The sequence below is a fragment of the Hemibagrus wyckioides genome, linkage group LG10, assembly GCF_019097595.1.
Source record: "Hemibagrus wyckioides isolate EC202008001 linkage group LG10, SWU_Hwy_1.0, whole genome shotgun sequence".
Lineage (NCBI taxonomy): Eukaryota > Metazoa > Chordata > Actinopteri > Siluriformes > Bagridae > Hemibagrus > Hemibagrus wyckioides.
In genome coordinates, this window is record NC_080719.1 from 3,531,570 (window position 1) to 3,545,005 (window position 13,436).

At 39.3% G+C, this 13,436-nt stretch overlaps 2 protein-coding genes and 2 non-coding genes across 4 annotated transcripts; all 4 read right to left on the reverse strand.

Annotated features, from left to right (window-relative positions):
- Nucleotides 1–657: 657 nt before the first annotated feature.
- rpl13 (ribosomal protein L13) lies at nt 658–4,522 on the reverse strand. The gene is made up of 6 exons (XM_058401685.1): nt 4,437–4,522; nt 3,812–3,928; nt 2,762–2,903; nt 2,014–2,187; nt 984–1,040; nt 658–864 (listed from the first exon to the last, which is right to left on the reverse strand). Exons 2-6 carry the CDS (start codon nt 3,913–3,915, stop codon nt 706–708), a joined length of 636 nt encoding a protein of 211 aa, XP_058257668.1. The 5' UTR covers nt 3,916–3,928; nt 4,437–4,522; the 3' UTR covers nt 658–705.
- On the reverse strand, nt 2,261–2,340 carry LOC131360999 (small nucleolar RNA MBII-202). The gene has a single exon (XR_009205950.1). It is a non-coding gene; the product is annotated as a small nucleolar RNA MBII-202 (small nucleolar RNA).
- On the reverse strand, nt 3,015–3,102 carry LOC131361000 (small nucleolar RNA MBII-202). The gene has a single exon (XR_009205951.1). It is a non-coding gene; the product is annotated as a small nucleolar RNA MBII-202 (small nucleolar RNA).
- A 2,634-nt stretch (nt 4,523–7,156) lies between the features above and the next one.
- On the reverse strand, nt 7,157–12,798 carry gcshb (glycine cleavage system protein H (aminomethyl carrier), b). Its single transcript, XM_058401509.1, has 5 exons — nt 12,525–12,798; nt 9,764–9,843; nt 8,376–8,439; nt 8,010–8,141; nt 7,157–7,735 (listed from the first exon to the last, which is right to left on the reverse strand). Exons 1-5 carry the CDS (start codon nt 12,670–12,672, stop codon nt 7,641–7,643), a joined length of 519 nt encoding a protein of 172 aa, XP_058257492.1. The 5' UTR covers nt 12,673–12,798; the 3' UTR covers nt 7,157–7,640.
- Between the last annotated feature and the right edge of the window lie 638 nt (nt 12,799–13,436).

Below are 13,436 nucleotides of genomic sequence, written 5' to 3' on the forward strand. Positions count from 1 at the left end.
CCTAGAGAAGGCAGATTACACAAACGATTACATGTGAAAATGAGGAGAAACCTCAAGCGGAATCCTGTCCTTATGCTGCCATCTAGCGGTATGAAGGAAGCAGCACACCACTTTAACTGCTTTACTGATTCAGGTGTGTTGGGAGCTGAGAAAACACAAGCGAGTGCAGGACCAGGATAGGGTCAGAAAGCTGTGCTGTAAAGTTTGTACATCTTTCTTTCTTGTTTAGAAAGTAGCAATTCTTAATCTTAAACGTGTTAATTCTTCACCTTTTTATACTGTTTTATCAATATTTCTAAAAAAAATATCTGGCTAAAATTTACCAAACATTCACAGCCACCCTGAGGCGACTTACTGACATGGACGTAGCATCATCTCTATAGATAAATCTCCATTTAACGCGAATTTTCTACTAAATCTTTTAACGAGTCACACAGTTATTCAAGCCTTTTCATTTTAAGCTATTTTGTGAATACGAACACATTTCTAAACACACTTCTACCTTTAATTTTTTTTAAACAGAAAATCTGTCAAAGCATACTGTCTCAAAGAAATATCTTCAAGAATCTCCTGTACGTGTCGTGTGTTAAGATGGTGCATTGATACGATCCACAAAGTGAGAACTGTTAGTTGCAAAACTTCTATGAAACTCAACACTTGATTTTTATCTGTGAAGGCTTTATTTTTTTGCATACAAATAACTGTCTATTTCTTCTTCTCCACTTCCTGCTCAGCAGCCTCCTTTGCCCTCTTGGCGCGGATGCCGAACAGACGGGCGTTGGCGCGAGCCATGCGCAGACTGGCGAAAGCCTTGAATTTCTTCTCATCCTCGCTGATCACGCGGGCCTTCTCCTTCTTGTGCACCTGCAGCAGAAATTCAGCAGACACAAGTTAAACAGACGAATAAATAAACTATATAAAACATAACGTATAGCGTAGTGATGGCACAGAAATCCACAGCACTCAGGTTGCGAGATACATACGTTCTTAATGGGCATGACGGGTCCAGTGAGCTGTGTCGCCATCTTGAGCTCCTCCTCCTGCAAAGATTGTATTGGGGAAAAAAAGGATCAATGGCAGAAATGAAAGAATGCAGAGAATGAATGAAAGATCAAAATAAATTAATCAAGAACACACAAATCCTAATGCTCTGAAATTAATAAAGCAGTCTGGGAAAACGATTAGACAGATTTATCTGACAACAAAAGAAAAGACTGGTTTAAGCGCATTAACACTTAGTCTCCACTAATGCCATGGATCTGAATAGAATTCAAGTTAAATAAGGAACAGAACCAGTGTTTATTTTACAACATTACACTATTGCGTGTATTTATAGTCCTGCACTCGTCTCTCATCTGTGTATTTGTACGTTACGCAGTACTGCTGGGTTTCACCATGATCCTACAGCAAATCTTTCCCCTGATGAATACAAGCTATATAGAAGAATGGGGGAATTTATACAGATTCTTTACCTCACTAGTTAAACAGAAATTAATGATATTCTACATGATCGGCTTCGTATCAGCTCCTTTCCCAGTTAACGATAGAAAACTAACAGTTTCAGATCATCCAAAGTCTCTTACTTCCTACCAAGCTTTATTTTCTTTGTTACGTCGATACACATGTAATAAGAGGTTTCAGAAAATACCATGATTAAGATAAAAGCAAAGGTTTCTTAGTAAAGTTGTGAGTGAGGGATTTATGAAATGTTTGGCAACACGTGCCGTGAGATTGGTCCTAGAAAACTGAGCTAATGGTTTGGGATTCTCTTTACAACTAATTTGCACAGAATTGAGAAAAGCTGAGTTGAAATCTCACTGAAGTCTCAGCTCCTAGTGATTCCACACAAGTAGTAAGCAATCTGTCCATGGCTGATCTCAAATAGACCTGCTTTTCTTTCAGCAGTATGCATGTCAGCATCTCGTACAGGATTTTCTAATTACTGCATCCCGGTATTTAACGAGCTTAAAAATTGACTTCTCATCCATTCAGATTCAAAGCCGAGTCACTTACAGTGCTGTCTCCCTTCTTGGGTGCGGTAGCCTTCCTGGGGAAGAGGATGAGTTTGGAGCGGTACACCTTCAGCCTCTGGACGTTGGCGTGCAGGGACTCTGTGGATCTGTTGCGGCGGCGGGGATCGACGGCGATGCCGATGGTGCGGGCGACTCTCTTGTTGATGCCGGCAGCCTGAAACACAAACCAAACCATGATCGTGACGTAAATAGTCACGAAAAGCAATCCTTAACCATGCGTCTGTCCATGTCAAGCGCAGCAGTCATCAGCACAAAGGGTTCAAGGAGAATCATCAAACATGTACAGAGATTCCGGAGAATTTGTCATCATCTGACTGCTGCTCAGATACACGGATCAGAACTGGGAAATTGTTATAATCAAGTTATTTTATCAAAAGATATCCAGATCTCAAACGTTTATAAGGAGCGTGGGTGTAAAGTCTATATAATCCATCACTGAACAAGTTTCAAATGATGGAGGATCATGGAAAAATCATTTACATTTTAAATTTGTGCCTCTTTCTGTGTAATGTGCAGGAAAACCAAATTGCTAGATCACACACACACACACAGCTACAGATATAATTAAAGATTAAACACTTCACTCCATTAAACAAACCAGAAGCACTTCTTGCTCTGTGTTCTGGCCATCATGACATGTCAGTTCAACTGAGGCGCTGAAATATGACTAAGATTTACATAGGAATATATTTAAGAGGATTAAGGGGCTAGATCGCACACAAACACACCTTCAGCTCTTCCAGGGTGAAGCCCCGTCCGGCGCGGACCTTGTTGTGATAGCGGATGGTCGGACACCTGACAATGGGCCTCAGAGGTCCGGCGACTGGGCGAGGGGCGATGCGGCGAGCCTTTGCCTGACGCGCCTTACGCCTGGAACGGAGCGGAAATCAAGCTGATTAATTACGTTGTCAAACTCGTGCTGCTGTGTAACAGAGTAAAGACTAACCTGCAATCATAGTGATGTTCATTAAACCCAGATTTTAACATGAACTGCACACAAGAGTCATCAGCAAAAAGGGTTCAAGGAGGATCATCAAAAGATGTTCAGAGATTCCGGAGAATTTGTCATCATCTGACTCTTGTGCTTGTTCGTGTATGCATGTTAACCCTCTCCCCTTAACAAACCTGCTGCTTTCCTCTTACACCACAGCAACCTGGCACTAAGAACTAATTACTCATCTTTCTTTATAACGGAGGGCTCAGTCTCGCCTACCCTGCGGAAGGCCCGGGTTCGATTCCCAGTCAGTGCCCAAACCCCAGCCACTGGATACAGTGCAGGTCCCAAGCCCGGATAAAAATGGGAGGTTTGGGTCAGGAAGGGCATCCGGCGTAAAAAAACCAAACCTGTGCCAAGTCATTGTGCTGACCGGTTGGTCCGTTGTGGTGACCCCTCACACACGTAAGGAACAGCCGAAACAACTACTCCACTTTCTTTATAATTACATTCAACAATAACCATTAAACAAGCAACATCCAGTTCTAACTACCTATAGTATCTTTAAAGATGAACCAAAGAATGCAGAGTATGAAGTGGCCAGATCTGAGATTGTTCCAAAGCCCCGACACTGGAGACTCCTTTCATATAAATGTTCTACAAGAACACAGGACATTTTTAACTTTTCCACTAAAGAACGGATCAGGACGAAGCGAGACAGGGTGCTGCTGCTCCAGAAAAGAAATCTAATCTCCACTTTTTTTTGACCAATCAGAGCAGAGTATCCAGCAGTGCTGTGGTGTAAGAGGTCAGTGAGAGCTGGATCATGTCCTGTGGTGTTTACCTGCGGAGTTTTCTGGCTGGCTGGTTGAACCAGGTACGAACTCTCTTCTGCCAGTCTTTATGGAAGTGAGGGTTCAGGATCATACCATTCCGGCTGGGGGCCATGATTGTTTATTCCCTGTGAAATACAGTCAAGAGCACAGATGTTAGGCACAGGACACAGTATCCTCTCTCTCTCTCACACACACACACACACACACAGCATGAGGAGAGGAAAACGACAGAATATTACAGCAGAGCTAGCATTACTAGCCAACATGGCCACCTCAGTGCTAACTAGAGAAGCTTAGAGACACTACAGCGTTAATAAAATGCCCAGGTCTAGATTTATTTACTAATAAACACCGCCTAAACACACAACAGTCCATGTTCGTGACTAATAAAAGGACAGCTTTGTGTGTGCACGTGCAGTAAGCGCATACGTCCCTCAGTGATGTTATTAGAACCACCTCCAACTCTACATCTAATTTCTCCTCTCTCACACACTCTACACACGCCATACTCATCCCGTCACACACATAACAAACTAGAGTACATATCTGAGAAGAGCTATTGGGTGTAAAATGTGCCCTTATGGAGGATTAAAGCGGATAAAGTTTAGATCTCGGAAGGATAATGACACATACCGTCCGGGCGGAATATGGCCGAAAAGAAAAAGGAAGTGCGAGCGCAGGGGTTTATGGGATATGTAGACGGCAGCCAATAGGAACGCTTCGCTACCGGCGGGCAAAGCGGAAGTGTGAAGCGGGAATCAGGAGGCGCCGATCACGACGGGGGCGTGCATTATTTACTATACAAAATGATTTTTTATACCCTTATGACCGACAGTTACACGTTAAACATTTATATATTTATGTATATATTTATATTTTATTTACGAATGGTTTGAAATGTTTCGATAATTTTCCACAGCTGCAAGTCTAAAAAGACCTATAGAAAAATATATGAGGCATTGTATAATAATAATAATAATAATAATAATAATAATAATAATAATAATAATAGTTATTATTATTATTATTATTATTATTATTATTATTATTATTAGTGATGCTGCTTGTTATTATTTGTTTTGTTTTATACAATAATAGTACATCAGGTTACAAAAATGTCCAATAGTTCCATACCAAATATAACTTCTGTTTATATGGCAAAGAAAATTAACACTAATAATGAAAAATAAAATAAATATAGAATAATATCTGTATTATTATTATTATTACAATTCTATGGGGTTCTATAATATTCGAGACTTAGGCCTTGCAGCCCTGCGTTTTAGACACTAGAGGGTGCTGCCTTGCAGTCTTGCGTTTTAGACACCAGAGGGCGCTGTGGTTCCAAATGCTCGAAATTAGAATTAGTAAAAACATTTTCTTAGCATACGACACGTAAATACCTTTAGCCTTCTTATTGTGAACACACCTCTACTTTGTCAGATAAACACACACATAATTGCTGATTGAAACTGAATTTTACTGAACAATTTATGATTTTCTTTTTATTATATTTGTCTTTTAATGTGTTTTGCAACATCGCATCACATTATTTAAATGTACACCGATCAGGCATAACATTATGACCACCTGTCTAATATTGTGTTGGTCCCCCTTTTGCTGTCAAAACAGCCCTGACCCGTCCTGCACTGTGTATTCTGACCCCTTTCTATCAGACCAGCAATTTGAGCAACAGTAGTTCGTCTGTTGGATCGGATCACACGGGTCAGCCTTCACTCCCCATGTGCTTCAATGATCCTTAACCCCCCCATGACCCTGTCACCGGTTAACCACTGTTCCTTCCTTGGACCACTTTTGATAGATACTGACCACTGCAGACCGGGAACACCCCACAAGAGCTGCAGTGTTGGAGATGCTCTGATCCAGTGGTCTAGCCATCACAATTTGTCCCTTCATCAAACTCGCTCAAATCCTTACGCTTGTCCATTTTTCCTGCTTCTAACATCAACTTTGAGGACAAAATGTTCACTTGCTGCCTAATATATCACACCCACTAACAGGTGCCATGATGAGGAGATACTCAGTCTTCACCTCTCACTGCTCACAATGTTATCTGTATCTACTAAAATGCAGCACAAGGCCAGTTTGTTACAAATGGAGCTAAAAAAAAAAAAAGTGTAGCTTTTTACAAGATAAAAGTTCATCTTGTTCAATCTGTCTGTGCCAAAGACAGAAACAAATTCAGCAGAAGTTTCACCTTCTTTTCTTTTTTTTATTAATGTGAATTCAAAATATGAAACTCTTTTCTGAAATGTTGGGAAAGGTTACAGACATTTATAGACTTGAGTCTAGAGAAAACTTCAGTCATATCCAAACACAGAAATGACAGAAATAAGCACACCATGTGCTTCAGGAAATCAGGAAATTTGGCTGACTGGAGCACAGATTATCCACAACATTTTACTGAAAACCTCAATCATCTCACATCAGAGCATAAAGACGGAAGACTGGAGCAAACAAGATGATTTTAGACGATGCAGATGCTCCACACTCGGCCGTACGAGCCTCTCGCCACATGTTAATGACATCTTGAGGTGTTAAATGTGTCATGGTGATAGTTAAGTGGATCATTTGCGAAATTAACTATCAACTCTTGTTTTATTTCCTATGCTTGATTTTTCCCATCTAAAAAAAATTGCTCTGTTCCAAATTAAGAAATCTCTAAACCAAAAGTCTATGTCTACTACAGTTCATTAATCATTAATAATCTCCCATAGTGCAACCTATCAGTATCTTAATCAAAGGTCAAATTTCAAGGTGCTTCAGTTGTGGGTTTCCTGGCCTAGTTTAGCATCAGATAAGTGATTGGTGTGTCTTGCATCAGAACAGGACAAATTAGTATACTTTGCTCTTTGTATGCCGAGTTAAACATGTATAAAGTATTTGATTTATCAAACATGCAGGGGGAAAAAAAACATAATGCACCAATTAAAAGATGAATTTAATACGTAGAGAACTGATCTGAATGATTGAACGTTGCATGAGTTCTAATCTCTCGTGTTACTAAAGTTATAGAGGATGCACTTTATCCTCAATTCTCTGAACAGCTAGTGAGTAAGAAGTAATCCTGGCTTCCTGCAGAAACAAAGATATAACGTGATCAGGTGGAGGTTACTTTCAGGCAGTGTTTTTGGATGACAGGGAAACAATAAAATCTTGTGGATTAATGATAATGTAATGAAAATACCAAGCAAAACAATGAGAGCCGATCAGTTCCGTCAGAAACGGTGAAGAAAAATGTGTTCAGAGTCGTCTCTATAGAAATCCATTATAATGAAACATCTGAATTCAGCTTAAAAAAAGTGAGACAGAAACTTTACATTTCTTGAAAATGTTTCTTATTGATCATAACTGATGTTTATTATCAAAAGATTAATATCCAAAAGTAATGCTCCGGGGTTTACACAGTAAGCTTTTTTGAGGTGACCCCACTGGTGTCTTTCCATTAAAGGTCATTATAATAAAAATAAAAATCCTCTGGACATAAACTTTCACAGGTTTTGTCGTTTTTGTTTTTTTTTTAAACCAAGAATTAATTCTTATTTAACTTCGAATAAATCTCCAATGTTACATATTTATGTAAACACTCAGGGATGCTGTACCTCCACTGTTTCACTCAGACAAATCTGTATTAAAACCTCATTTCTCTCACACCAGCAATGATTTAGTGAAAAATATCACTCGAACTCTTAAGACTTAAACTTCTCTTAGTACAATCTCCAGAATCACAGGAATTAGCATCGGGCTCTTAGCATTAAAATCTGTTGCAATCTGATCCATAAAGAAAAAATGAGTTTAACGTGTAATTCACTTAAACTACTCAAGTGACTTGACGTATTTTTCATAAGCAGCTTCATCCATAAGGGCTTCCAGTTCTGCAGGATTTTCTATCGTCATCTTTATTAACCATCCTGCAAGACGAGAGAGAGAGAGAGAGAGAGAGAGAGAGAGAGATAGGAGCTTTAGGAGGAGTAAAAACACACACAGACACACAAAGAGAATCACACAAACAAAAACACACAGACAAACACAGACACAGACACACACACACAGTCACACACACAGAGACACACACACAAAGACACACAGAGACACACAGACACACACACACATAGAGACACACACACAGGCCTACACACAGGCCTTCACACAAACGCACACACACACACACTACTCCATACTCACCACGCTCGTAGCAGGACGAGTTGACTAGTGCAGGATTCTCGGTCAGTTCCGTGTTGATTTCAGTGACTTCTCCACTCAGAGGTGAGTACAGCTCACTAGCCGCCTTCACACTTTCTAACACACCGAATTCCTCTGAAAGACAAACGATTTTAAAATGAAAACAAAAAAACAAACTTTCATCTTATTTTCATCTGCGGCTGGAAATAAAGTGCATCTAAACATCATCTGGACTCGAGTGTATGCAGTAATATCTTTCATATCTTTAAGTGAGAGTTACTGATAAATCCGGGTAAAATGTGAGCAGGGAAATGAATTAGGAAGATTGAGACAGTTTCAGATGAGAGAGAGTCAGAGCTCAGAGCTCACCCATCGGCTGAAGCTTTGTTCCAACCTCCGGCAATCCGCAGTACACCACATCACCTAAAGCTTCCTGTGAATACAGGAAGGAATTAATTTATTGGGAGGAGAGGAGAGGAGAGGAGAGGAGAGGAGAGGAGAGGAGAGGAGAGGAGAGGAGAGGAGAGGAGAGGAGAGGAGAGGAGAGGAGAGGAGAGGAGAGGAGAGGAGAGGAGAGGAGAGAAGGGAAGGGAAAACATTTTAAACCAAAAATATTTTTAAAACAGTTACACCAGGCAACAGGAAATGAAGCTGAGGAAAAAACTGAACAAAAAGTTCATACTTCCTGGAAATATAACTAAAAAATATCAGAACTTCTGTAGTCTATTCCTTAATTATCTACTACGAAGTTAACGTTATTACATTGGCTTAGTGAAAACAACTCACTGTTTTCATCATTACTGTGATTATTGCTGCAAAACAATTTATAGAAAAAATCCTTCAGATGTCAGGATACAACGTTAGGGGACCGAATGTGGTCTTTTTTGCGGATCTGAATATGGTACAGTGATGTGTACGAATATGAACATAGAATGTTACATAAATATATAAGCGCCAAAATGTGCATGTAGTGCAAACAGGTGCAATTTTTTTGTTTTTGTAGGAGCTTGTAGTAGCAGCAGTCTATTTAACACAGTGACTACTTCTTGAAAAAAAATAAAGTCATATCTCATTGGAACCAGCCTCGTCAAATGAATTGATGTGTGATGTGACGTGTGATTTCCTTTACCACCTGAAAGAAGAAAATATCCCATAAACAGCACGTCCTGGACGTTTTATTCCGCTCACAGCACAGAAATTTGCCTAGATTTGCTTGTTTTAATGAACAATTTCACAAATGAATGCCATGTTGTTTCGTACTTTTCTCTGTTTATAAAATGGATAAAAGCCCTGCAGGGAAGAGTGATGCGCTTAGCTGAGCACATCTCAGCGTCTGATCTCTGGTCTGTGCAGGACATCTACCCCAGGCCATACAGATCCAGAGCTGCCAGAATCACTAAGGATTTCACAAACCCCAGGAACTGTGTGAATTGTGTGTTCAGCCGCCTGTAATCAGGAAAGTGCTTCCAGGGTCTGATGGCTGAAACCGAGAGACTCAGGAAGAGCTTCTTTCTTCTCAATACAGATATATCCAAAATGCTGTGTTTGTTATTAGAAACTGAAATAGACTCAAGACTGAGCTGTGATGTTTAAAATGTCAATACTGGGACACAAATGTACAAAGACAAGGACAAAGGGCAAGGATTTGAGAGATTAAATAGTGAACAAAACTGGTTAAACGCTTGAGAGGTTCCTGACCGCACAAATAAATATTAAAATTTCCCAGTAATGCCTAATAATTTACAGGAGGAGCGTACCTGAGCAAAAGCGCTGATGCCGACTGTACCGATATCTCCGTCTGCTCGGACCCACTCATGTTTGTCTGTAAACTTGAGAGCTATAAACAAAACAAGCAGTGTATTTAAACCAAACACACACTTTAATCTTATTATTAATGACTTAAAGAACTGACTCTAAAGGACTAAAAAAAATCCTGTTATTTTTAATATAAAATGTCATACAGTCATATGGATCGGATGGAAAGGGAAATATTCAGGAAAATCATTTATAATTTATCAGTTGTACTTCCTAATTAAGGTTTAACTACAATGTAAACACTATAAATCACTGTCCACTAAGCAGTGCTTTAGCCCTTTATTCCACCAGCTGTCTTATTTCCTTATCTGTAAACTCTGCTCGAACAGATCAGCTTCCAAATACTCAACTTTAACGCTAATATCCAGAATTATCTGCCAACTAGCTGAACCGCATATCTGCATCATGTATCTCAGCACCGATGCTTCCGCTACTTCCAAGCCTGATTAATATGCACATTAAATATAATATTGCCTAAAAATGGTGAGTGATTAAACAGGATGATTGGTGATGGAGATTAGTGACCAATTTTTATCTATTGCATCTGTTCTAGCACTAATGTCACAAGTGCATTAAATAAATAACCAAAATACTGGAGCAACCAGAAATCAGCACCAGAACTGCTAACAATCCCACAAATATTTCAGTCTAAACACATTTAATGACTTTAACCGATATCTAAATACTAAAACTTCCACATATTGTTGATCAAAGCAGTAAAAAATACTGAAATACTGATTAACTGAAACTGAGAATTCAACTGAGGAAAAAGCCACAAGAGTAAGAAAAGATCATACAGTGTCTAAAATGTATTAAGACTATTAAGACGCAGGGCCTTTTGTTGATTATAGAAGACAGACATCATTTATAATCAGACTGTAAAGTGGAAGTAAAAATATTTTCCAGACATTTAGTGCTATACAAGAGCTCAAAGAACAATTTAATATCTTCTGTACTGAAGCCAAAAGGTCTTGTGAAAGGCAGCCATGCAGCAAAAAACACAAAGCTCCTCCTCTATTTCTTCTTCACATGAACTGTTTAAAAGCTAAACACAACGTTCTTCTGAGGAACCTAAAATTGAATTCACCGCCCACCATCAGGACACGAGGTCTGTCCAGAGGCAAATGTCCCCGCGTAACCCGGCGGATCATAATTCTCGGTAATCACAACGCCCTCATGGAGTCACTATTGTAAGGAGTGTGTAAGGGTAAATAATCCCCTCATATGTGCATGGGTAGTTCTATTATCCCAATGCTAAAACTGAATCATGAATGCGGAAAAGGGAGGAAAAAAGAGATCCCGAAGAACCAAAGGAACATTGTGATCTGGATTCACGTTCAGAATTCCCTTCAGGGCAATATAATGCCTCAACAGTTCCCAGCACATCAGTAACATGGGAGTGCTGTGGGGAACAGCTGGTATACACATTGAAAGGAAGAAAACACTGAAACCAGATAGACCTGTTCAAATGCTGGGCGATATTCATCCTGATTTAGGTGCGGATCTCAACTGACACTATAAAAACCAAGGAATTTCTAAAAGATCTTTTTAAGCCTTCAGGAACCTTGTTCCAAACATTAGCTCATAATGAAACTACAGTAGCTAAAAGAACTCTAATTTCATAATAACCATCAAATAGTTATTGATAAGGGAACAAAAAGGGTAGAACATATGTAAATCCACCTGCATTATTTGTTATTTTATAACTTAATTAAGACTCACATCAAAATGAACGCCGAGCAGGTCCGATTTTAGGCTTCCTTTCATCTATTGGTACTACAAGCTTGGTACCATAATCTGACATGTCAATTATTTCATCTTCTGCACTTCTCACTCACATTCTGCTGCTTTCAACAGTCCCACATGGACACCCTAAAGATTCGTACTTCCTTAAACCTGCTTCAGAGTTCAGTCTAACCTCAATACTTTAAATTTATTCTTAAAGCTACTGCTGTAATCAACAATACTGTTCTGCTGCACATCATTACTGTTTGTCTTAACTCGTCTAAACCTGTACTCAGTCTTTATTAGTAATCTCACTATCCAGAGTCAAGATGTAAGGCATTTCTTTACAAATAGTCACTATGGCCTCCAGGCTTGTTTTATAGTGATGTTCATTGTTAGTAATGCTATACCCTTGCCAAAAATATTATTATTATTATATTATTATAACACTAAAGTGTGTCTTTAAATTTGTTGCTCTGTTGCTGTCATCATGGGCTGGTGTACGGTATGGAACATCTTTTAAATACATGTGGTGAATTAATGTCCAATGTAAAGTCCAATTGTGTTTCTGTGGAAAATATACATACTAAAGGTACGAAACACAAATGTCCCACTAATGGCACAAGGATATGTCCAGTTTGGTACCTTTATTTCTAAAAAGCATTGACTGGTTGATTGACTGATTGACTGGGTTAGTTTCCAGAGCAATGCAGTGTAGTTCATTTTCAGCTGTTGTAAATAAAAGATCATTTGCAGTTTACTTGTGCAAGGAAAGAAATCTACTTCTGCACCTTAACCAATAGCCTTTACAGCACACACAGGGCGTTTATCGAGCCTTAGTGATCGAGAGATCAAAAGTTAAACAAAAGTAAATAACAAACTCGAAATCGTATCGAAAGTTGTCGCATTTTCTGGCATGGTGTTGGTGAATTCAGGCTCCACGTCCATCCAAGTTTTAAATAAAATGGTTTGTTTTACCTTGTGAAAGCCAGGAGGTCGTGCAGAAAGTCCGTGAAAGAGATCTGTTCGTCCTTCTTACTATCTGGTGCCCCACGGATCTAGTTAGAGTGGGCAAAACTAGTGAAAGGTTGCTGGAAAAGCGCCTGAGCGTCGCGCACATCGCCATCTTTCCCCTTGAACCTCAGTGAAACTGCAGCAGGGCTGATGCACTACACCGTGCGCGCTCCCGACGGTGCGCGCTCTCGCTGGTCATAATGGACACCGACTGCCATCAAGTTCAAGTTCACAATGGATATTAAATCTAAAATACACATTTAAATAAACATTTCTTTTCAAGCAGGAATGACATTTCATACAGAATAAAATTACTAAGAATAAAAAGAAAATGATATAAGCATTTTTCTCTTTTCAAGCCAATATTATGTGACAGATTTGACCTAAATCTATATGTAATATTTACAACTTACTTAGATGAGATGAACAACTTACAGTACTGTACAGTTCCAAAATGAAACGAATTGTTGCAACTTTATTCAGGGTTCATTCCTGGAATTGGGAATCGAATCATCGAGAGTCGACTCTAAAGCTAGTAATATATTTATAAAGAGAGTTGTTATATTAACGCTGTAGAAATATATTTATTTCCACAACGTGAAATTGTTCTGGTTCGCGTTTAAGCACGTGTAACATGGTGAAATGTTGAGAGAAATCCCGGCTGTGTTCATTGAGTCAGGACATTCGGCTCAGTTCACGAAAAAGAGTCGACTCTTTCACCTCTTTAAAGCTTCATAGCAGGTTTCTGCTAAGGTTGTTGGCCTTACAAATTTATCCTCACGTGTTTGAAACACAGCATGCTTTCACTGATAAAACGTTGTTTAAAAGTTATCAGAGCGTTAGAATAACATTCTTTGAATCTCATTGCACAGAGAA